Genomic DNA, 24,722 nt, shown 5'->3' with positions numbered 1-24,722 from the left:
TTGCTGCTGGAATGGAGCTGCTTCTGCAGAGGAACACAGCAGCTTAAGCTGGAAGGAATTACTGCTTCCCACGGCTGCTGCTCTGCAGAGATCGCTGGTCCTGACCTCAGCTGGGAGACTGCTGCAGTTCCTACCTCGGCCCTGCCTGCAACATCGTCTGGGGTCAAACTGCTGCCACCACTCAACCTCAGGTTTCCCCTGGCTTAAAGGAGGGTGGATGAATGGAAAACCCTTGCCAAAGACCAGAACTGGTGTTGCTCGCCTGGACGGGAGCAGGGCCTGGCTGGGAGCAGGAGCTCTGCAGCCCTGGGAGGTACTGAGGGATGTCAGCGTTAGGAGCGGAGTGGAGCAAAGGCAGAGGGTGAAATGCAGGTGACTCCTGGCGCTAATTGCGTGCAGCGCATCAATCTGGGGAGAAGCCGAAGGAAGCATATCAAGGATGTCTCAGTTATTCAAGTGAGAAATCAAATTAAACTTTGCATCAAATAGTAGAGCTGTTCTGTGCTAGGAGTTCTGTCAGATTCATTAAAGGTTTAACCTACCAGCCCCCCAGGAGTTAGTGAAGAGAAACAACAATGCTCTGTCGGGGGGCTGTGTTTTCCTGCTTACCTGGATGCGTTAATGATACGGGTAGAGGAAGAGAGGATTATTGATTTTAACCCTCGAGATACATGTGTGTGGAGGGGGAATGAGGACACCGACTCCGCAACAATGCTTGTTCTGTGTGCACAGACAGCGAGCTGGGGTACGTGTCCCGGCACCTGCCCTGAGGGGTGCTCGGTGAGGGCTGGGGGTGAAAGCCCCAGCAAGCTGGAGGTGTTGGAAGATGCTCCTGTTCCCGGTTACCTGCCTCTTGGACTCCCATTAACAGGCTGGAAGGTGAAGTCACTTTGGGTACCCTGGGGTGTCTGGGAGTAACCTGGAAGAGATGGAAATACCGGTACCACACAGCAGTATGGGTCCAGATTTGCTTTGTAGTGGGCACGAGTCCACTCTTGCTCCAGGAAAAAAAAAAGATCTGGACAACACATTGCTCCCTCCACGGGGACAGATTGTCTGGGGGCTGGATGGAGTGCAGACTTGGCACGAGAGAGCCTGGAGCTAGGACGAAGTTGCCAGCACAGTGGCAGAGGAGTCTGCTGGGAACGTGGGATCCACGGTGTGCTGCAGGACTTCAGCTGCAGAACGATTTCCCAAAGCGTCGCACCAGAGGCTCTGCAAATTCCCAGGTGACCGAAGCATGCTCGTGCCTGCTTCTCGCCAGAGTTGTGAGGCTCTCCAAAGAGCTGGCAGCCCTCAGGAGGAGAGGAACACTGAGCTTCATGCACTGTAAATGCTGAATGCCAAAGTCATCTCTGGCTAAAGTGCTAAGGCCCAGCCTTGACTAACGCTGTCTGATTTTTTCATAATCCCTGATGCGTGTTGTGCATTGCCCTAGAAGCACTCAAGTGCTAGTTTGACATTTAAAAGCCATTTACAATACTGCTGCTGTGATGGCAGTAGAAATTAGTCTGACCCCAGGATGTAAAAATCCTGGTTTTTGGAGCAGGGCAACCTGATCCAGCACGAGTGAGTCTCCTCAGGTTTCTTGCCTGCTGCTAGCTCTGTATTAGGGCTCTCCAGCCAAGTAAATGTCTTCCTTCCCTCCTTTTCTGTTGACTCATAAGATCTTTTTTTTTATGAATTTGAGGTGCTAACCCTCAGTTGGGCAACACAGATTAATTTCCAAGGTGCAATTTATTTCCAGAGTGTTCCTATTCCCAGCAGTGAGTGCTGGTAATTGCCATGGTTTGCTTTCCAGCCTAGGATTGAGAGGCTTGAGAGCCCGTGAACGTGGCTGCTAGGCGGGCAGTGCTGTCTCCAGGGTGGGTTTTGTCACCTGGGAATCCGAGGAGCTCACCCAGGAGCTGACTCTGACCCAGGCACCGAAGCTTTTGCCTAAAGCAGTCCTTGTCTTAGGGGGTGGGAGCGGGCCAAGGAGTGGGAGTACCTGGCTGTGCCCGTTCCCTCTTCTGTATTAACCCAACCGTCCTGTAATGCCTTTTGCTGTCTCTGTTCTTAGACCAGCTCATTTGCCCCCAGTGGGACAGAGGCATCCTCATCTTCCTCCGGTGTTCCTGCAAGGCTGAACGAGGCCTGTGTGTGCGCGTCTGGAGGCAGGGCTGCAGAAAATCAATGGGGCCAAAAGAAAATTGGGTACTATATGCTTGTCCTTCGAGCTGCCAGCACAAGGGATGGCATCTTTGCAGCGTGATGGCTCAAGGCTATTTTTTTTTTTCCTTCCAGCATGAGCTGTTGCTAAGAGCTCTGGAGGTGCTGTACTGAAGCTTTGCTGACGTGCTGATCCCTGCGACCAATTCCTCTGAAGCAGGCTGCACCGTCAACTTGGAGACAGCTCCTCCAGGGTGAGGTGGGCATCGGAGCAGAGCTGTCCCCGCTCGCTCTGTAATCATCAGTCCTCAGCTGTCAGGGGCTCGTATGCATGCTTGGAGAGCGTCTAGACAAAGACAGGAGAGGCTTTAGCTGCTGCAGTCCCCTGTCCTATTTTATCTCCATTTATGACAACCTGTGACTGCTGGGGCTGGATAGTGGCAAGGAGAGGAGAGAAGGCTCCTGTGTTTTGGGGATGGAGAAGCTCTCCTGTCAGCCCCCTTGCTTTTGCCTATTTCCTGCAGCCATGCAATGCTGACGGACTGTCTCTTGTCATCTAGATCAGCTGCACCTTTAGGAGAGTCTCCAGATGGCTCTTCGGGGAGAAAAGTTAGAGACTGATCAATGTCCAAAAAAAGTATCTCATCGGGTGGCAAAATACCGGCTTCACCTTGTTGTGCCTCCCAAGGACAACTTGAGAAGGGCAAAGTGGAGCTGCCCCCGTTCCCCTTGTGCGGGGCTCAGAAGACTGCTCACGAGCTCTGGTGGCAGCGTGACCTCAGGGTGAGTGAGGACCTGCGATGAGATCCTTGTCTTGGTTGGCCTCCAGAGGCACTGCTCTAACCCTGACATTGCATGCAGAGCTGGATAATATAAAATACATAATATATTAGTAGCAAAATAGCCCTGTTTTGTCTTTTGGCGGGCCCTGGCTCCCTGACCACATACCTAGCCCAGCCTGCTAATACAGCAGTTGTTCAAAACGATGGATTTAGCCGGCGTCTCCAGTTGAGCTTGATCTATAATGCCTGTTTGTAGGCAGTGGAAGTATTCAGTGCTCCCATGAGCTGGTGGTGTGTTCAGGCTGAATTTATTAGCCATCTGGCATTCTGCTGGGCCATTTGTTACTGAGGCTCCTGCAGGAAGAGCCTCTGAGGCCGTAGTGTCCTCCAGGCCGTAGGGAATTCAGGCTAATTTCTGGGAGCTCACAGACCGCTGAGTAGGGAGCCAGGTGCATTTGTGTGGGTGGGAGTCCTGGCTTTTCCAGTGCCTGAAAGCAGAGAGCTTGGACTCCTGCCTGCCTGTTGTGTGGTTCCTCTGGAATGGGAGGGGAGAGCCGTTGCTCTGGTCCAGGTATCCACAGAGAAACACGACCTGCTTCTGCCCAGGCTGAGTGTGCCAGGATGCTCCCCGAGGGGCTTCTGGTTTCCTTCCTTAAGCCTGATCTCCTCCTCCTCCATTTGGCGATGCCTCGTGATGCAGGGCACCGCTGGCTTTTCTTTCTGTGGCTGTCCTGTGGAGCAGGAATCGAGCCCTGGAGCGCTGCCTGGCCCTTGCAGGGCTTGTGCTCAGAGATCAGGCTGGGCAGCTCCAGAAATGGAAATTCAGCTGCAGTGGGGAGCTGAGGGGCAAGGGAGGTGCTGACTTCTTTGCTGCTGACCTCCGCTGTCAGGAGGAGAATAGTGTTCTGGCTGTGGCTTGTGTTCTTCCTGGCTTAGCACGGGCAAGGCACTGGCAGGAAAAAGGAATGCAATTTCCACAGCTTGCGCCGAGATCTTATTATGCATTTCCCTAAAGTGAAAGGGGGAGGGAACATCCCAGGCATTTTGGAGCTGAGGCACTGCAGGCACTGTGCCTTCTCTCCTGTGCAAATGGGGGCAGTGGAGCTGAGCAATGCCTGCACCAGCTGGTGATGGTGAATGTGGCTGGCCCTATGGGTAGGGGGGTAATGGGTGCAGCTGGGTGCTCCCAAGCTCACAGGTTGTTTACAGACCAGGTCTGTATTGTTTCTTAGGTAGGGACCTACCATCACTCCCTTCTCACTGCCTCTTCTTCTCCAGCCCCTTTCTGGAGGGTTGCATGGTCCCAGCCTCACCTGATCCCACTGCTTGCAGCCGAGCTGTGTCCTGAGCCCAGTCCCCGTTGCTTCTCTGAGGCCTGAGAGCTGATTTCAGGCTGCAGAATCCTCTGAAATCACCCGGGGTGAACTGCACGAAATCACAGTCAAGAGCTGGCCTTCTGGCTGCCATCAAGGGGCATGCAGCCCGCTCGAGTGCAGGGAGGTTTCCCTAGCAAAAGGCTGATCAGTGGTCACAGTGCTGCTGCTTCTGAACACCGTGATAGGGAGCCTAGCTTTAAAGATGGGTGGCTAATGAAAATCCTCCTCTGAAGACCATTGTGCTTTGCAGGAATAAGTACTTCCACTGTTAGGGTTGGTTTTCCAATCTCTAAGCACTGTGTTCTTCAGCAGCTTAAGCTATGTGCATAATAAAGCCTGTAATTGAGGCAGGCACTTAGGATAACAGGGGAGCACAAGACTGGAATAAACTGAAACTCGGGGAGCAACTGGGCTGGTCCCTAACGGTGCTGAGCTGTTCCCCACCTCATGGTGGGCCTCCTTCCAGCTGCTGGGAAGTCCAGGCTCTGGGCTTAGCTAACAAGCGAGGGCTGAGCGTGTGATTAGTGTTTTACAGCAGCCTCCCCGTGGCCTCGTTACGGGGTCAGGCATTGTGAATGTCGGTCTGATCTGAAACGATTACAGTGCCTGGAAATCATTAGCCCTTGCCATGCCAGGAGCACAAGTCCGTCGTTTCTGCTTCCCTGCTGATGGACGTACGGGCGCGTGGGGAAGCAGATTTCACGTGTGCTTTGTGTGACTTCACATATACTTTTGTCCCTGCAGAGCTCTCCAGGATGCGCAGTCCGGGGGTTTATGCCCAAGCCTGTCCCGTGCTTGGCTAACGGCCTCGCTTCGTCGCAGGATACTGAGCAGAGCTGCTGGGGTGTGCTAGCCTGGGGGAAGCCACGGAGCCACTAGGTGCCCAGGTAAGGAATGGAGCTGGGATGTGCTGTGGGGACCGGCTGGAAGGGAAAGGGAACAAACTGCTATGGCCACTAGCCTGCGTCAGGCCGCTGGGAACGTGGCTGAAATGAGCCCTGGGAGCGCCCCCCTTGCTGCGTTCCTGCCCTCGGGTGCAGCGCTGTGTCCTGATGGAAGGAGGGAGCCCTTCTTGCCCCCCTAGAAGGGATTGGCGCTGGCTGGGGGATGTTGCCCCATCCTGTTGGGTCCCCAAGGTGAGATAAAAGCACGCGTTCAGCAGGACCTGCTGCTGCCAAGTCCCTGCCCTGCTCTCGTCCCCGGCCCGCTAAGACGTGTGAATGAAGCCAGGGGGGTGTAGCAAAGCCAGGAAACCCGCCGTGCTTTTAGGAAATAGCACACTCTGGAAACTGTCCCACTTTCTGGAGAAGTCTGGGCTCCTGACAGAAGCATGCTTTAGATAAATTGCTTTCGTTGGCTTGTTTGATATTATTCGTGTCTTTACATACGTCAGGAGGGAGGGGGATGCATAATGTTAGGGGGGCTGTGTGTTCGCTTCGCTGCCTGGTGAGCTCTGGAGCCCACCTCCCTCAGCATCCTGCTCCCAAGGGATACGAGGCTGGGCAACGAGCCTGCTCCACCTCAGGGAGACCAGCCCTGGCCCCCAGCCTGCCCTTGTCACAGAGGGGATGGCGAAGGCGTTTTCCCTGGCAGCAGGCAGCGCATGGCCCCGAACATCCCCTCTCTGCTCAGCCCTAATCCAATTCAGCCCCCGTCCTCCACTTCTCCCCTGCAAGGCTGCGGGCGTGAGAGGCCGGCTGCTTTGTTTGGGGCTGCACAGATTAGCTCTCCCCTCGGGAGCAGCTTGCTCAGCTTGCACTCGAGATAACGGGGCCGTGTCCTCCCGGCTGTCGGACTCCTCAGCAGCTGCCGGAGCTGTGATTAGCCTCAATTTATGCAGGCTGTTAAACAAACACCTGCAAGCTTCGGGGGCAGAGAAGCCAAGTCATTTTTGTAAGCAGCTAGGCACGTATTGAACTGAGAACGCCGTCCTTTTCTTGCAGGGCTCTCGGAGCTTCCAGACATCTCTAGTTCCCATGACACTTGTAGGGCTACGAGCCAGAGAGAACGCTGGGCACCGTGGTGACTCTAATATTGTGTGATGTTCTCACAGTACTGGGTTGATTGCGGTGGGGACGAGCACAGTTGTGACTTCTGGGGCTGCTGCAATAGCCGACAATTTCTAACCTTGTTCTGCTCTTATTGCTTTCTCTGATGTTTGCTGTTCTCTGTAGCTTACCCCTAATCCCCAGCAAAAGCCCTGCCATTATTGCCAGCAGTGTGATAGGTAACGTAGCAGGGGCACCGCGATGTCAAGATCTATTGAAGTGTTAATAAAAGGGCTTACTGTGGAGAAAAGGAAATCCTGCACCTCCAGAGACCTTGCTGAAGCATCTCATCTAATTAACCTCGGAGGTGATCGCTTACAGCAGTGTTGCGTGCCAGCAAAGAGCCCAAAAATAGTCTCCATCCAAACGCAGCAAGAAGCCACGCGTCTCCCCCTCTTTGTAAAGCCTGGCAAGGCCTGCTGCTGAGAGGGGCTAGAACAGAGCACGTTTGAACTATTATTACCTGCACAGAAGCGTGACTGAAACTGCTGGAACATTGTTCTGGGTCCCATATGGGCATGGATGCATGTGCTTGTACCACGGGTACACAGAGCGCCGGAAAAGAGGTTTTGAATTGCACCCACGGGCTCCCAGTTTGGAAAGAACTGCTAGCCTCTGCCCTTTACCCAGAGCAGGCGCTGCCAAAGGGCTGCTTTTAACAAACCAGCAGCTCCCAGTCCCTGCTGACACCTGTGGTGGTTTGGAAATGGTGCAACAGAGCTGGCCGCTAGCTCCAGAGCCAGCTGGCGGGTGCTGCAGGAGCTGCTGCCTCACCCGAGGGGGCTGCAGGGCTGCATCCCCTGCTCCAGCAGGGAAGTGTCTCCTGGGGGGATCCCCGAGCACCGTAGCAAAGGCTGAAGGGTTTTCTTTGCGGGTGGCAGCGCCCTGGCAGCGTGCCTGCCTCCTGAGCTGCACCCTGCTGCGTTGCACGCTTGTGTGGGGGAGGCGGATGGATTTCTTCCTCCCCAGCTATTTCCTTCAGGTCCTAAGGGGATTCTTTCAATGAATTCATCTGCTTTCTCTTTCTTCACAGGTATCTGGAGAAATCCCGTGCTTCCAGATAAGGACACGCCACACTTACAGTTGCCTACCACCTTTAACACATCCTCTTCTGCGTGGTCACGTGAAGGTAAGATCTGCAGCAACCAAATCACCTGCTGTTCTCTTCCATCCTCCGCTCTTTGTTTCCACCATGCTCCAGGATGTTCTTTCTGCTGTATATTTTTGCAGTCAGTTTACTAAGCCTTTTTCCTATAAAGGGGAAAAAGGAAAAAGAAAGCTCCACAATTTATCATGCATACAAACAGCGGGCAGCAGAGCTCAAACCTCTGGCTCCGTGGCCCCTTTAGCAAATAACCTAGCAGAGAGGAGGCAGGTGCCTGTCCTCACCGCTGACTGTCCCATCTGGGAAGACAGAACTGCTTCTCAGGGGAGCTGTGAAGAGGTATGAAGCGGAAGGAGACTTCCAAATTCTTGCATTACCAATAACTCAATTAGCTGCCCTTTGCAGCGCCGGGATTTTCTGAGCCTTTTGTACTGAACTGTCTGCCATCAGCCCCGGTCCTCAGCAGGGATTTCGGCGCTGGGCTGGGCAAAAGGACCCGTGCAGTCACCCACCCTGCTCTGCTTGGGTCTCGTTTCCCAGCCAGGGCTGGAGGTGCAGACCGGGAGCATGAGTCGGCGCTGGCGCTCTCCTGCTGAGGAGCAGAACCCCCCAGCAGCAGTGGCAAGGCTCGGTGAGCCGGTGGCTTGGATAGATAGCGGGGTTGGGTGAGTTTTGGAGGAGGAGAGCATCTCCTGACCATCTGTTAGTAAGGGCGAGCCTGCCTGAGCAAACAGCTGCCTGTTATTTGCTGTGCAGTAGCTCTCCTCCTACCCCACACTTATTGTAGGGGGGGAACAACGTCACTCGTGTTCACCAGGATGCAAAGAAAAGAATTAGTTCTGCACAGCATCTGAAAAAAAGAGAGTGGCGAGCCTGCAATCAGCGGGTGGTTTTGCCCAAAGAGGGCAGTGCCGTGCCACGTTCCTCCCCAGCCTTTCTCTCTTCCTAGAAAGTGGCTCCCACAGCCCTGGCTGTGCTCTGCTCTTCCAGAGAAGGGCTCTCTTCTCTGCAGAGCTCGGTGGAAACAGTGAGTATCAAAGATTTCTTAAGGGAAAATCACTGTGGCTCATGATGAGGCAATTTTATTTTATTTTTTTCTGTGTAGTAATTACTTTAAAAAAACAGACAAACCATCTTGCAAGTAAGCATCACTAAAATGCCTGGTCTGTCTTCTGACAAACTGCTTTTCTCACCAGCTTAGGCAAAAGCACACATCCCTAACGCTGCCCAACTTTAAGTCAGATGCGCTCCTATTTACATTTCTCTTGCCTTGCTGCCTTGACTCATCGTCTGTAACGAGGGCCGCAGGCTTTTCTCTCTGCGGGGAGATATTTTCCACCCCGCCCCTTCCAGCTCCACGGGAGATGTGTTGGTCCCCCTTTCTGTCTCCCGTAGCTTTCCCTTTGCACCCGCTCTCGAGCTGTTTCCGCAGAGAAATGCGTCTGCAGCGTTTCCCGTGAGATGGGGCTCGCTCCCTGCCACGCTGACAGCGGTGCCGTGGGGGGCACTGGCACAACCCTGGCCCCGCGGGCAGGTCCTGCTGTGGCTGTAGGTCCGTCCCCAGATCATGGCCATCGTGCTCCAAGCAGGGAGCGAGGGGGAAGGGGCCGGCTGCCCCCTCTGCCTCTGGCGTCTCGGGTCTCAGTTGTGGCTTGCCTCAGAGAGCAGGATCTGGCCCCGTGACTGCTGATCGCTTGCCGCCCGAGTGGGAAGCGCGTGCTGCGGAGAGCTGTCGTGGGAGGGGAGCAGGGGCTTCCAGGCTGCTGCTGCTCCGCTCCGTGGGAGGGAAGACTTCAAATAGCAATTAGCTGATGTTGCCTTTTCCAGAGAAACAGCCCCTGCTGTGCTGGACAGTGGGGTGAAGGAGACAAACAGGGCTTTCTCCAGGGGTTAAAAGCTCTAATTCTGGTTAGATATATTTATGGAGGCTTTTTTCCTCTTAGAGAAGGAAGATTAAAAAGGCTCTGACTCCTTTAAATAGACTTGTGTTTCCTTAACCAGCTAGGAGCTCAATTAGGAGCGCTCCCTGTTCTTTTCCACCTAGCGAGGACGGCTGTCGTGGTGCTCGTGACACAGGGGGTGCAATGCTGCCAGCTTTAACTCTTAGCTTCCTTCCAGGGGCACCCGGAGTATCTAGAAACCTGCCCTCGTGTTAGCAGCACAGGGGCTGAAAACAAAGGGTCTGTTTTCCCTTGACAGCTGTCAGAAGGACGAAGTTACTTTTGCTGCTTGCTGGTTTGTATTATTCTATTAGCCAAAGCATCGCAGCATAAAAGATAATTTAGTGTGGGTTAATGCAGCACAGTGCAAAACTCATTACCGAGCCAGAGCCACGTTCTCCTGCCACCCCCTGCCTGCTGTAATCCCTCAGTGTGCTGAATGTCCCTGTTCTGCTCCCGAGGCACAAACCGGGGCACGGGGGCAGCTGTGGGCCTTAAACAACGTCTGACAGCGGCTTTCAATGAGTTTAGAGCTGTCGCTGTGTGGGAATGAACGCGGAGCTCCTTTCCCCGCGCCTGCTGCTGGGGTGGAGCGAGCTGCGGGGCTGCTGAAATCCAAGAGGACAGCTCCTGCTGCCCGCCGGGGTGAGCCCCAGGCTGCCCTGCCTGGGTGCTTTCCGCAGTCTGACCACGTTAGGAAGCCGCAGCAGCCAGGCGCGAGGTATAGCTGGTGCTCGGGAGGCCTCCAGCTTTCTGCAAGCAGCCCCGGAGGGGCAGGGGCTGTCTGGTCCAGCAGGTCAGTGGATAACATCCCCTCCAAGAGCGCTTCAGAGGGCTCTGAGCATCGCTGGCTGAACGTCAGCTCTGGCACCGTTGCTTCCTGCTGCCTTCGGTGGCTCTCAGTGCCGACGTGAGCAAATGCCGCTGCTGCTCGCACTGAACGTGGGAGGGCAGGAGCATCTGTCCCCTCCTGCTTTCCTGTTAGCGTGCTGCTATGAAGGCACAGAGCCATCTGCCTGCAGAGGTTGGGTTCTGTGATATCTGCTAACCCAAGAAGAGAGAACACCACTACAGGAAGGCAGCCGGAGTGGCATGGGATGTGAGATCCTCCTTCTCCGAATTTGCTGAAATAGGAATTTCCTGTGTGTTCCTTTCCCATTGACCAGAGGGAAACCAACCCACACAGTACCAAATCTCCTGACAAACCCTTTTCAGAGCTGCTGAAGAGACTCACAATGGGGTGATGGTCCTGTGCGGCTCCTTTTGGGATGTTTCCTCGTCATCTTAAAGTAGTCAGCGTTGCCACCTAGGGTCTTGCTTTCACCTCTAGTGCCAAGTTCACGCTGCTTTTGCTAAGTACTTTTATTCCTGAGGACATCGGTGTGATACAGCTGGTTCAGAAAGGGTTTTACGGAGCACAATCGTTTACTATGAGCCAGCATTTGCGGAGTAATTCTGTACAAGTAATTAGCTGGGTCAGTGGTGCTTGCCTTGGGATCTGTCCAGGGAATCCCAGAACTGCTCAGAGCTGAGAAGTACCTGCAGCTTGCTGGCCTGCCCAGTGTTATGGTGACAGCCTGGCCTGGCCCACTAGGAAGTAGCCCTGGCCCTTTGGCATGCCCCTTCTCATGACTTCATCTAAATGCTGCTCTCCCTCCTTTATCAAAACCAGCGCAGTGCTAAGGATCTGAGTGCCCAGGGTGCACCCCCCGTCACAAATCCGGTGATATTAAGTCCAGGAGCATCGCATTCTGGATGTTTACAGGGGAAGCAGCTTTCTTCCTTCACCCTTTAACTTTTTTTGTTCCTTCGTTGTGTTAACCAATAAGTCGCTTAAGCTGTATGTCAGTCCTTGTTCTTGCTTACTACAGACGAAGCTGGCTTGTCAGCACTTTTTGCCTCCTTCCTTTTCCCATTGGCTTCGGAGAGCTCGGGTAGAGCTGCTACATGTTGGGTCTGCAGCAGCATTTTGATTACCTCTCATACACTACCACTGTCGACACAGACTGACCCATCCGGCAGTTCAGTGAGTATATTGCTCTTGACAAGCTTTATTTGCCCTGGATAAGTCAGGTAGCATATCTCCAGTTGCAGGTAATAGGCAGTAACGTCCTCTCTGCATCTTCTTGGAAGATTTTTCCAGTCCCTGTTTCACCCAAAGGGCCTTCCTTGCCTCCACCACGGTAGGGTGCAGAAATGCCTCAACTAACTCTGAGCGAGGAAGCGTGGAGTCCAGAACAGCAGGGCTGCTTTAAGGGAGGCTCTTGCCCTGGCTAATCCCGTCTCAAAAAGCACGAATTATTATCTCAGGCTGCGGGACTTCTTCCCCAGATGTGTTGGTCACCTTATCTTTGGTATCTGGGAGTCGCCCTGGCAGTGTATGGGCTGTTATCCTCTGTGGGGAGCAGAGACATCAGCCCCTGCTAAATGCCAGCTGACAGTGTACTTTGCTGCCTGCTTTGCTGCACAACGTTTTCCTAGATCTCTCTATGTCCCATGGATGATTTCGTGCCCCTCTTGGCAGGCTGTGATCCCTCCAGCACTGTGCGCAGCTGACTGTGGTGTTTCGGGGGTGGAGAGGAGCTGACAGAAGCTTTCTTGCACCTTCAGCTTTGACACACTTTGACACACTTTATTGGGTTACTGTGGCAAGGTGTGGGTAGCAGGAGCAGTTAGGGCACGTTTCCTGGGCACAACGAAAGGAGATGGAGATCTGAGCTTGGTTTGCATGCATGTTGTCCCCGGCTTTGGCGGGGGCACGAGCTGGCTCCGTGCAGCTGCTCTGCCTGGTTTAGTGGGCATGGCACCGGGTCCCTCCTCCTTGGAGGACATTCAGTGTTTTTTAAAGCCAAAACCGTCAGCACAGGTAGGCTCACACTTCCCATGAGCATCAACCTTTGTGTTCGCTTCCCAGGTTGCCAGCATGGGTGAAGAGCTCTGCTGGAGAGCAAGGAGGGAAGCTGCACGCAGTCACCTGCAAACACTGTAAAGAGCGTTCAAAGGTCCCCCTATCAACTGTAGCCCAGCTGCACCAAGAGACCCTGCTCCTGATGTCCTTGGCTCCTGCAGACGCGCAAGAACCAGGCTGGCTGTGTGCTCCAGGTGGAGGAACAAAGGAGCCCTTCATCTGCTCCTGCAGAGCAGGCTGGTGGCCAGCCCGTGTGTGGTGCTTGGTTCCCTCTACTGCAGCAGGGAGGTGGGAGGTGAGTGACAAACCTGGCAAACCGACTGTGCTGTCCCCAGGGGTCAGCCTAGGGTGGAAAAATAATTGGGCAGGGGTCCCCAGCTGTACCTGCTGGGCTCGTACCTGCTTGGGAGGAGGTGCGGCTGCAGCTGGGGAGAAGTGGGGAGGCGGTGGCTTTCCAAGAGTCCCTGTTCCCATGTCCCTGAATGAATGTGGGACCAGTGGGTCCACTGTAGCTTCGAGCCGTGCCGTGGCTCCTCGCAGCACTCCTGGTGTTATGAACAGAGGGAATGGGCTCTGCTGCTTCTGTTAGCAATCAGATTGCTGCTGCGGGTTTCTCCGTCAGCACGTGGGCTCGCTGGGCAGCCCTGGGGACACGCTGTGATTTAGGGTCCCTAAGAGAGAGGCGCTCCCATGAGACACGTTAAAGCCAGCTGCTTGATCAAGTGCTCCCTTGGGCTGCACAGCCTCTGTGGTGCCCTTGGGCATACAAGCCTGAATCCGGGCCCTTCCCTTGTCCTTCACAAGGTCTCCCTCTTTCCTGCATTTACACCCTTGCTTCCTCCTGCTGCAGCAGCATCCTGCTGTGTTGCTGTCTCAGCTGCGCTGCCTCCTGTCTGCCTGCTCTGCCCCTCTGCCAGGGCCCAGGCTGTGCGGGGGTGGCCTCCCCTCCGTTCGCTGCCCACCTTGCCATGCAGGAGAGCCCAAACGGGCCGTGCTGGTCATCCAATTTGTTTTGGTTCACCTTACAGTTGTGGATAAAGTTGCAGATATTTCTGTGCAGAGATAGGATCTTGCCAGCCAGCCCTTCTTTAATAAGATCCCAGGCATTCGAGGTGCCTGATTACCTTATCTCCCCTCTGCAGATGTATGCTACCCACCCCTCTCACCCTGAAAGCAAGCCAGCCTGGGAGAAAGCAGCAGCAACTCAGCCTTCTCCAGCCCTGCAGGCAAGTTGTAAGGCAGAAAGAACAGAGAGGGAAGCCGGCTTCCCACCCAGCCGCCCGTGTGGAGCGGATGCTGTGAGCCATTTCTGCACAAGCTTCCTGTTTCCTCTCCCTTCTCCTCACGCTGGTGCTCATCCTTGCAGCTCCTTGCTGCAGGGGGGAGGCTGTGGCACGGCTGACTCATGCTGCTGGCGTGATGAGAGCCCCACGCGTGGGCTCCCTGCGGCACCTCTTCGCTCTCTGGCTTTGCTCTGGTAGAAGCTAAAACTCCATTTCTAGCTCATAAAACCTGCGCTTCTGCAGCTCTCAGGGCCTCCTGGAAGCTCGTCGGTGCAGAGATGCACGAGTGCTGGTGGCTGGGCTCAGGCAGGGGCTGGATCAGCCACGAGCAAACACTCACACACACACACACACACTGGAGTGAGGGTTGTTTCATCAAATGGCCAAAAAGCTGCTGGTGGCCAGAGTGGCCACTGGGAGCAGACAATGTAGAAAAATAAGCGGACAATGGAAGTGGGGTGGGGAGCTGGAACAGCAGTTCCTCCAATACAGAGCCTGGGAAATGTGGAAATCGCAAAGGGAAGCGAAAAGATGTGAAGAGAAACTTCAGAGGGATTTCTAGCAGTGAGGAGGAGGGACTGAGTTTTAGAAAAGAAAAGAGAAAAAAGCCCTTGCAACGCGATTGGAATTGGAGAAGTAGAGCGCATGGTGTTATCTGGAGAAGGGCTGACGCCGTGCCCACGTGAAGGTGAACGTGCACCAATCTGTTCCCACTCCTGCAGCAGCCGAGGGTCGAGTCAGCAGCCTTCGGGAGGCGTGGGCGGCTCGGGGCAGGCAGGTGGCCTGGTTTCAGCTGGAATAGAGTTAATTTTCCTCCTAAAAATGGGTTAAACCACAACAGCAGGTTCCCTCGGCTCCTGCCCTGGGGCTGTGGAGGAGAGGAGCTCTGTGGGTCCCACATGCTGAATCCGGAGCTGCCGGGCAGCGCAGGCGATGAGCTGCTCTCCTGTCTTTTTGGAGAACGGTCGATGAAGGTTTCGTGGGAGGTTAGGTAATGATTGACCTCGCAGGAAAGGGGCCTTATTAAAACACGGGGGCAGCTTAGCTTGCAGCCAGGTCAGTCTGTGTTGCAGGGGATGGTATCGCTGCTGTCAGGAATTTATACTTTGCTCCGGTCGGAAAGTCTTCGGCTCTGCCTTGTTGTGCCCCGGCTACAGACGTAGACCTGGATCTTGGCTGTTTTCCTGCGGGGCATCTCCCTCTCCATCGGCCAGCCTGAGCTCGTACCAGCACGGGGCTGGCTCCCAAAGCCCTCGTGGGTCTGCCCGCAGGTTTTTGGCCAGAACCACCGCATCCGCCTGAACCGGAGGAGCCCTGAGCCCCCAGGACCCGCCGCCTGCGCGCAGCAGCTGCAGAGAGGAGAGGCAGGGCTCTCTGCGATGCTCTGAGCGATGCAGATGAACCCACACCTAATTGCTTTTAAAAATTTCCTGTTGCTATGACGACTCCACAAGCGAGATGCACTCAAGTGCTGTCTCTCCGCTCCCGGGTCTTGCATCGCCACCAGAAAGCCGTGCGTGTACCTATGTACGTACACACGTTTCTTTTCCAGCTTTCAAAGGTGGCTTATAATCCCCTTGGAGCGTGAGCAGAATCCCTTCTGAGCCAGGGAAGGGTTTACTTGAAAGGTCTCATAATAAGGTTAAGGAAAGGCCAGCAGGCGCTCACCCTGCTGCTGAGCACTTCAATAGCTAAATTTAGTCACTTGAGTCATTACTGAGTCAGCAAATTGGGGGCAGGAAATCTTGATTTCGCTCTTCCTCCTTTTTCATCAGCAATACACCCGAGGCAGGCTCTAGGACTGGTTTCTCTTCTAATCCAGCACGTTACCTGCCCGTGGTGCTATCCCCTGGAAGCCTGTCCAGAAGAAGAGCTCCTTTCTCCTCTGCTACAGCCACCTGCCCTGACAAGTGGCCTGTCCTCAGGGAAGCAGTGTCGTTTCCTGTCGTTAGTGATCTGAGACGTGGAAAGCTGGGTCCAGTTGGCCTTGTCTCTTGTTGGGTAGTCACTGGGCTGGGCTGGGGGCAGGTAGTGCATCCCCTGGAGCTGCTTAGAGATGAGTGAAACCCCATCCAGCCGCTCTTCTTCCAGCTCTCCGTGCCTGGAGTGCCACAGCAGAGCTAGCAGCAACAGGAGAGCTCTGAAAACCCCTTGTGAGTGCTAAAATAAGCAGCAGCAGGAGATCCAGACTTTCCACAGCCGTCCTGTGCGATGCCCAAGCCATGTCCAGGCTGGCCTGTCCCTGCGCTGTGCTGCTCGGCATGCGAGCTGACCAGGGCTCACCCAGCACGGACGTGACCTGGAAGGCAGGTGCCTGCAGCCGGCTGGCTCTTTCCACAGGAGCTGCAGGCTTCGAGGTCATCAGGAGGCTGTGACAGGGCAAGATCAGAGCTCTGTGCCTGGTGGGACCCTGTCCTGGGCTGGAGCAGGACAGCAGGTTATCCACGGCGCTCGTCGGTGCCCCTGGAAAGCAAATCGTGGAAGTGGAGCCCCTGTTGCTAGCTGATGGTATCAGTTCATATTAGGTCCCACTGAGTGCGTTTTACATAATTTGTTTCCCAGAATGAAGTGTTTTACAAATGCAGCATTTAATCACCTTGTAAAAAGGGATGAAAAAACTACCTCTTCCCCCTGGGGCTAGCAAACAGCTAAAAGGGAATCTGGAAGAGAGAACCGTGTGTTCTCCCCACGGCGCTAGCTGGGCTGCAAAGCCCAGGCGGGCTGGTATTGGTGCCTGCAGACAGCAAGAGGTTGGCCAGGGGGGATTCAGGGGGTCAAAGAGAAGAGCCTGTGCTGAAAACAGAGTGTGATCCAAGTGGAGCTGCCCCCAGCTTCTTGCACGGGAGCTGGAGCTGTTCCCACCATTTCAGCATGCCAAGTCCCCTCTCGGGGGCTGCGATACCTTGCAGGGAGGAGGTAGCGTGGGTGCTGTGAGTCCAAAGCTTCAAAGCTCTGTAACTGTCCCCAAAAAATAGCTCTTCCCTTGGGCTCTGGTGCTCCCCTCACTTCTGTTCCTGGTGGAGGCCCCCAAAACTTGCCAATAGAAGTACCTTCTCTTCCCCAACTGGGGGTGGAGATAAATAACTGGCACCTGGAGATAAATCAGTGGCTTGCTGGACAGTGAAGGGTGAAGCGAGCAGTGGGTGCTCCGTGCCCTGCTTTGGATGATGGCGCAGGGACACTGGGTGCTGGGCTGTGTGCTGCAGCCTGCGCGAGGCTGGTGAGCTGCCACTCTCACTGTCATTTTTGTTTTGTTCACAGCAAGCGGAGGATGAAAAATCAGAGTAATGGCCGAGGAGACGGTATCCACTTGACTTTTCTTGCCCACGGCGTGAGTGATTAATCTAGCGAAGGCACTGCAGCGGAGTGAGACCACAAGGTTACACAGCCCGAAGCCTACGTGCTCCAGGAGCTGGAGGATGCTGCTGGACCGGCAGCCGCAAGGTACGTTCCTCCTCCCCTCGCCCTGCTCTGCCTTTGATCTGCTTCCAGGAGGGGAATTTTGTTCCCCGTTCCGAGCTGCTTCAACCCAGGCTGGCGGAGCAGCAGGAGCCCTGCTGTAACTAATGAGATGTTTGCTGCTCGCTGTCTGACACCGCGGTAGGTACTCTGTGCTGTCTGAGACCTGTGATGATAAACCAAGCCTCCCAGAGATGGAGTGGCTTCCCAGTGATACGGGACTGTTGTCCGCTCACTCTTATCCGATAGGATCTCTCCTTCGAGCTCTCCTTAAGCCTCCTCTGTAGCGTATCGAGCCACTGAGGTCTGATCCCGCTGAGAAGCGGTGTAAACTGAGAGCAGATCCGCCTGCCAGCAGTCTGCTTCAGGGGCAGAGTGGCACCGGGGCCCGCGGTAGGGCTGCTGGACGTTCATGGAGAGCGTCTGCACTTTGCACTGTGGCTCTGGCAGGTGCTGGAGGGACTTTCCTACAGACAAACGTGATTCCCCTCCTCGCTGCCCAAGGGCTGAGAACCCCCTGCGCAGAGCCAGCACTGCCCCTCCTCTGCCCGTAGCTGATGCCAAAGGTAACAAACAGCTTTTCTCGCTAGCTGGTGGTGCCTGCTTATTAAAGGCCCCTGCGCAGGAAAGGAAACACGATCTTGGCCTCCCTGCCTGGGAGCACGACCTTTCCGGGGCTTGGACGTGTGTTGCTGGTGGGGTTTCTGAGCAGTGCTGTGCCAGGGGAGATGTTCTCTGCAGACCTCGGCTTGAGACGCCGCGGAGGGTGGGCAGTGCAGTGCAGACTGATTAGGGGACGGGTGTCTGCCTCTCCCGTTATTTATTATGCTGTAAAAGCCAAGGTAATGTACATCAATAAATGCTGCGAAGGGCTTCATGCGTGTCAGCTGTGCATATTTTATGGAGCAGACACACTTTCAAGACAACAGGCTCCGTGAGTGAGAGGCTGGTGTGATTAATGCTGCAGCCTTCAGCTGGCTGCTCTTTCACTTTGCTGCAACGCAAAGTTGATTTCCCAGAGTGCTCCATAAATGTGTGTGTGGTGGCAGGGAGCTTGGGAGAGGGAAGGGGCCGGGAGAAAAGGCTCTGTGCCTCCTCTTTGGCAGGAGGCTGAGCAGTTCGGGAAGGCAGCGGGGTCCCTGGTGCTGTGCAGATGCCTGCTCCAGGTGGTGCTGTGCTCAGCAGGCTGCATGCCCTGAGCTCGCCATCCTGTGACTGCAAATGCCGTCCCCTGGGGAGGTGGGGAGCATCGTGGGGCTGTTTGGAGGAGGCGAGGAAGTAGGATGCACGGGTACCTCTGTGCACTTCGCTTCTGGCACCTCCTGAGCCTGCCAGGTGGCTTCAGCCACGTGCGGCAGTGTCAAAGGCACTGATGTGAGACGTTCCTCCACGTCCCGTGAGGTGTGCAGCCAGGTGAGAGGGGTTGATCCTACAAATCCTTATGCCCATGTGGCCCGCTCATGGGGAAAGCTTTGGCAGGTGGTGACAACGTAGACATCAAACTTGGCTGAATCAGGAGACACAAATCCTGGTGGCTGGGATTAGTGCAAGTAATTTGTTTTAGAGACAGTCAAATCCCTTTCCTGTAGGTACCTGCCTTTCACGGAAGATATTCTTCATCCAGGAGAATTGCTCTGGTTGAACGGATCCAGCCCCCTTGGGGAGACGGTCTCTGTAGCTGCTAATCACTGGGTTTCAGGATTTCTTTTTCCTAACACTTGTAGGTGATCTGTTTCCTCCTCCTCCTTCCTTTTGTCTTTTCGCAACATCACAGGTCTGGGAAGGGCCGTCTGCTCGTTTGATTAATGGCCCCTTTCTGAAAAAGCAGCAGAGACAAATGTCCTTCTGAGCATCGCAAAGAGAAATGGGGAAACCGGCTGGCTAATCGTCAGCCATTAGTTTGGAACCCAAACTCCTTCCCAGTATCAATTTAGCTGTTATTTCACAAACTAATTAATCCTCACTCAGGCAGCTCCAAGGGACCAGTGTTTAGATAATTAACAGCCCAAGGATTATGAAAAGTCTTGCTTTTGGATCCTGTTACAGTGCTTGCCTTTGAGGACACTCATGCTATCGTTCTGCTTACCGACTCCTTTCATCAATCCGACTATTTTTTTTTTGACAATTAAGATCAAATAATTAGCCATGGTGGATTTTGCTTACTTTCTTCCAGCTCAGTTCCAGATTTTGATATTTAAAAAAAAAAGAAACGCACAGCTGAAGAAAATTCGGTGATTTTGCAGCTGATTGGAGCCAAGCAGGGCACGTCGCTGCTGTTACCACCAGTACCTGGAGAAAGGAGGTTTTATGTCACTTACTGAAAAGCCGAGTGATAGGTAGGAGAAAGATCCTAAAAGGAGAGGGGATGGGATCCCCCGCACACCTGCTCAATTTGCAGCACGAACCCAGGGGCACTGTAGCTCTGCCTGGCGGAGCAGCTCAGCACCCTCGGGTCCCCTCCCGCGCAGCTGGGTGCTCAGCTCCCGTCAGTGCCCAGCGCTCGGGCTCGGTTCGTGCTGGCTGCAGGGAAGCGATGGGTGGCTGGCGGCGTTAGCGGAGCGAGGCCGTGCTTAATGGACTTGAACTGCAGCAACAGATGACAGCGCTAAAGCCTTCGAGCGCTGCAATTCTTTATTAATTAGCCTGGAGTTCACTTGCCCTCGTCTGAGGTCAGAGGAGCTGGTGTGGAACTTGGCCTCCCAACCCTTTTTTCCCAATGAGGTGAAATTGGAGGGGTTTTTAGTCTTATCTTGGGGCCAAACTTGACTTGAGTCAAGGGCCGCTTCTGGGCTGGAGTGACGAGGCTCGCATGGGAGGCCAGAGCTGTCTCTTCTGCTTCATGCTGGGGACAGTACTGTCTGACTGCTGCAGGTGGCACCTTGGATGCCGACGCTTTCAGGGAGCAGGCAGGGAGGGGAAACGGAGAAGCAAGGCTCTTCTGGCTGTCTGCTTTCTCATTAGGTCCCCCTGGGCTTGGGGCACAGGGTTTGCTCTCAGGAAGAAGTGCCGCAGAAGCAGTGCTTTGTCACCTGGAAGGAAACGAAGAAACCTTCCCTCTGCTTCAGTGACCGAGAGGGGAAAAGACTCACAAAAGGAGACACCAGTAACTCCCCGCAGCATTAAATGGGGATTGCAGAGCTGACTCTGACTGCTGCCAGCGCGGTCAGGACAAAGGAGGAATGGGCTTTGGGGCAGAGGAGAGGCATGAGATAAATCTTTGCAGCCCTTCCCACCTAGGACACCGGTTGAGCTGCATTGCAAATGCTTTGGGGGCACTGGGGAACACATCCCCAGACAGTTCATCCTCAGACAGCTTGATGTAGAGAAGCTCTCAATTTTCCATCAGTCATACGCTGGGTGTTTAGCTCCTTAAATGTTAGAGATTTCTTGAATGCAGGCTTGGCTTGCAAGCTTAATGTTTGCAGGTGTATTAAAGCAATCAGCATGTCCTTCTCCTGGCAGGATCTTGGGCTGTTTCCTCGGATCCTGAACTACTGATGCCTCCTTCGCGCCCTGCTCACCCCGTGACACCTGCTGCTGTCCCCGTGCCAGCGAGGGGAGATTCCCAACCAAACCCCCACGTCGTGCCGTCTGTTTACTGGAGGAAGCAAAGAGGATTTTCAGCCCTCCCATCTAGCAGTGGGTCGGATGGCAGGTCCGTGTGCCCGCCTCTGGCCACGTAGGTGCTGTGGGTGCTGTCTTCCTGGTGGGTCCTGTGCGCAGCGCTTGTCCCAGCACAGCGTGTGCTTCGCCTCCTCGGTGCCTCTGCCTCTTCCGTGGCACTGGGTTTTGTAGTGCAGAGCACCGGGGAGGGGAACTGTGCTGGTCGGAGTGCCTTTTGTGAGGCAGCTCATGCTTCTCTGTCCTGAACTGTTGTCTCAGGGAAAATGTCTCTTTAACTGATCAAAGCCTCTCTTCTGGTCCCGGTCGTAATTGCTCCTTTTAGGAGATTTCTGCCTGCAGATAGACTTTGCTAACTTTCCCCAGAAAAGCTGCTGTTAACACAGGGAGTTTTCATCTTAAATTTCAAAGAGGTGAAACTTGGTCTCAGCCTTCTTGCCCATTAAATGGAGGTCTCTGGCTGAAATCCTCGCTATTCTTCTGGCTCCCAAGAGCTGGTGGACATCTGGAAGACTCCTGCGGGCCTGGCTGGTTAGGAGAGAACCGCTGGTCCCTGGCTGGGGATGAGCCCCGTATCCACCAGCACCATTGCTGTGGCCAAAGCCTGGTTTGGGTAGGCTGTAGTGCAAGTTCTGCCTGCTGAAGCAGGGTTTGTGTTTGTTCTGTTCTCCTCGACTTTCTCCTGCACTGCCTCATGGGGTCTGCTCACCCACATGCTGCTCAGCGGGCTTCGGAGCCCTGTTTCGGAGGGAAGGAAGTGCTGTCTGTGGTGAGGGGATCTAAATCTGCTGGTTAAGAGCATCTTCTCTTCACAGGGCAGAAACCACCCCCATCCTTGAGCCTGTATCATCTCTGCTTGGAGTGGCACAAAGAGATGCAGTGGCTCTGCTGCCTTTCAGCAGCTGGACCTGGACACAGGCTCCTAGTTTCAAGCAGAAAGAAACAATTCCTGCTCAGCTGTTTGAAGAAGTAAGCAGCTTGTGGTTGTGTCTGGTAAATCTCTGCAGGTAAAACTCCTTGGTCTAGCACTTCGACTCCTAATTAAGTGCTTACAGTGACGGCACCTTGCCCTGCCTCCAGAAAAATTGTCCTTTCACCTATGCATGGCTCTCACTTCCTTTGTAATGCCACGGTTTAAGGAGAGCTGTATGAAGACTTGCCTCTAATAAAACAGAGAAAAGCAATTCTCTCTCCATTTCCCCACTCTGTGAATAAAGTTTTCTAGAGGCCCTGGAGCCCTGGCTTCTCTGAAAGAAGGGGCTGTGGCAGGAGAGCGGCAGGTCTGCCCAGCAGGGAGGAGGTTGTCTTCTCTCAAAGCAATCGAAGGGAGCAGCTCCCAGAGGAGAGCAGGGGGGCTGGTAGAAACGTCACTTGTGAGCTGCTGAGCTGTGGCCCTGGCGCGCACACCCTGGGGAGGTTGGTTTGGGGATGGCTCAGAGGTGGGCTTTGGGGGGAGGTGTTCCGGTTTGTCCGGGATTTAATGAGTTGCCCGATATTCTGTTTCAGCTGGACCAAACATCTTCCTCTCCCGTGCTGACCTTTGCGGTGAGGTTGTGCATGGAGAAATGTGCCGAAAAGCCCCGTTGCCATGAGAACCGAGGCCAAGAGAGGACCGGCGTGCTTCTGCTAATTGCTGCAGCTCCTTCACCTGGCCGCAAACCCCACTGCACGAAGCCAGCCCTGTGGTGCTCCGGCCCCATCCTGCCCCGCAGCCCAGGTGTACGCTCTGCCTGCAAACCGAGGGAGCACGGGGGAGCTGGGCTTTCCTTTTCCTCCTGCCTCTCAGCGCTGTCACAGCCTGCCCAGAGATAGAAGTCCGAATTCATGGCTCTGGCATCCTTGCAGCCCCTGTCACCCCGTGCACGCACGTGTGCCTGCGCATTTGGGTTTAAAAGCAAGGCTGCAGCGAGATGATGCATCACCCCAGCCCTGCTTCCCGGGCTGGCCTGGCTTTATCTCCTTCCAATTAAATAAGCACAGATAGCGGGTTTAATAAGGCCCTGCGTATGAAAGATTACTGACGATTCCATTTCCAACGTGTCGGGAATTACGAGGCAGCCCGCAAAGCAAAGGTGAGTGGGGACAGGCTTGGCAGCTAATTACTGTCGCCCATGTCCCCCCGTGCTGCCACCACTGCTGGCTGGGCCCCTAATTGCTCCCTGTACCTGATTGCATTTTGCTGGTGGTTGTGGCTAATTTGCAGATCTCGCCTGGCACTCAGCTGTTGCTGCTTCTCTCTGTGTCCCCCCCCCCACTCCTCTCCACCTCCTCCCCCCGTTCCTCTTCACATTTATTAATGAAAACCTTATCTGTCTGTGCAGATAATGCCAGAAATAATTAGTACTCACCGAGGTCTGTCAGGCTCCTCTCCTCTCCCACCACCCCCACCCCGTCCTCCTTCCTATTTATGGTTTCCCTTGCTGCTTGGCCAGGGCTGGGGCTGCTTTTTTGGTTTTTAAACCTTCCTCGCCCTGTGCAGCTTCATTTCTTTCTCTTTCAAAGTTTTCTTTGCTCAGGGCAAACCTGGCGCTCATGGGTAACTGCAGCCAGATACGTCCCATGGGTTTGATCTCAAGGCCTGGGACTGCAGGTGCCTCTGGCCCCCATCGCTGCTGGAAATGGGGAGCTGCTCCCCAAAAGCAAGGGCTAGGCTCGCATCTGCACCCGGTGTCCTTGGGTCAGGGTCCCGGCCCCATTCCTGCTGTGCCAACGCTGTCCCCGCTCCTCTCGCGCTCCTTTTTTATTACAGTTAGCATCATCATCTCGTGGCTTAAATCTTTCAGCCTGATAAAGGACGACAGCGCTCCTCGAGTGCCTGGGATGGCATAAATAATTCTAGTGCTGAGAGAGATTTACAGTGATATAAATGTCAGGAGGGAGCCCGGTTTGTATTAATGGCCTTATTAGTTATGTTGCTGTAAAATACTGATACTCCAGTTGTTAAGCAGCCACGGTTTCGCTCTGCAGCATTAATTCAATAAATTGGGGCTTTTTGATATAAATCTTAGTCTGCTGAACCCCATTAGAGAATCCTTCATGATATGTCAGAGATCTTTAAATGGCTCTGACTGAGATCGACCTGGGAATAAGAAGCCTTGCGGAGCGCGAGCGTAAGGCAGAGCCAGCGAGTGCCGCACCTCGACCCCTGCCTGCACCCAGTGGGACAAGGGTGCTGCGGGCAGCAGGGGGTGTCGCGACAGCGCTCTGGCAGCTCCGGTGCTTGGAGGCCCGTAGGCCACGTGGGGACTTGGGGTGGGATGGTTTTTTTGATCACCAGCTCAGAAATCACGTCTTGCACCAGGTCTGGACGTCTCCCGAGCACCCAAGGTTGCCGTGGCTCTGTCCCCAAGGAGGTGAGGACAGCTTGAGGTCTGTCTCCGGTCCCAGGAGGAGAGGACAAGGGAGAGAAGGCTGGGGCTGTGAGGCTGGAAGAGCTTATAGAGGGATAAGAAGCCTACAACACCCCTCTGGCCCCTGCCTGCGCCTCTTCCCTACAGCCTCCCCATCGTCGCCTCTGCTCCGCTGCCGCCGCACCTCTTCAGCACGTCGGGCCAAGGTAAGCCGACAGGCAGGGCGCCTCTCCCTGCTCTGTCTGACCCGCAGCCCCGTCCCTTCTGTCCCCCTGTCCTTCCCCCCACGCCACCCCAGCACGTGTGCCCCGCTCCGCCTCGCCTCGCGCGGGGCTGCCAGCTCCGCCGCCGCCGTTTTGCAACTCTGCAAACTTTGTCCCAGCGATCCGCCAAGTGCGCAGGGAGGGAGGGAGGGAGCGGGGGGGGGGGGGAGGTACGCTGATAATTGAAAATAAATGATGCATTCTATGAAATAAATGTCCTGGTGCAGCCAGCTCTCTGCAGCTGATTATTTATTTTTTCTTGCTGCCATTTCTGAGGAGAGGAGGTGCCTGGGGAAAGGGGGGCTGGAAGTAAAGGAATGTCACCCGCACTCAGACGGAGCTGCGAGGCTGTCGTCCTCTGGCTCAGGGAACACCTTGTGTCCTGCGGCGGTGACAGCCAGGGGACAGCAACGGCTTTTGGATCAGAGATGTCATG

The 24,722-nt window shown here is 54.8% G+C and overlaps 1 protein-coding gene across 1 annotated transcript; it reads left to right on the top strand.

The window, feature by feature from the left end:
* Positions 1-17,016: 17,016 nt before the first annotated feature.
* On the top strand, positions 17,017-24,424 carry LOC310883452 (uncharacterized protein). Its single transcript, XM_083803804.1, has 6 exons — positions 17,017-17,037; positions 17,503-17,618; positions 20,515-20,731; positions 21,489-21,642; positions 22,180-22,390; positions 23,975-24,424. The coding sequence occupies exons 3-6, from the start codon at positions 20,550-20,552 to the stop codon at positions 24,028-24,030; spliced, it is 603 nt and encodes a 200-aa protein (XP_083659930.1). The 5' UTR covers positions 17,017-17,037; positions 17,503-17,618; positions 20,515-20,549; the 3' UTR covers positions 24,031-24,424.
* The last annotated feature ends 298 nt before the right edge of the window (positions 24,425-24,722 follow it).

Source organism: Anser anser (assembly GCF_964211835.1).
Source record: "Anser anser genome assembly, chromosome: 18".
NCBI lineage: Eukaryota > Metazoa > Chordata > Aves > Anseriformes > Anatidae > Anser > Anser anser.
This window is presented reverse-complemented; position numbering and strand designations above follow the sequence as displayed.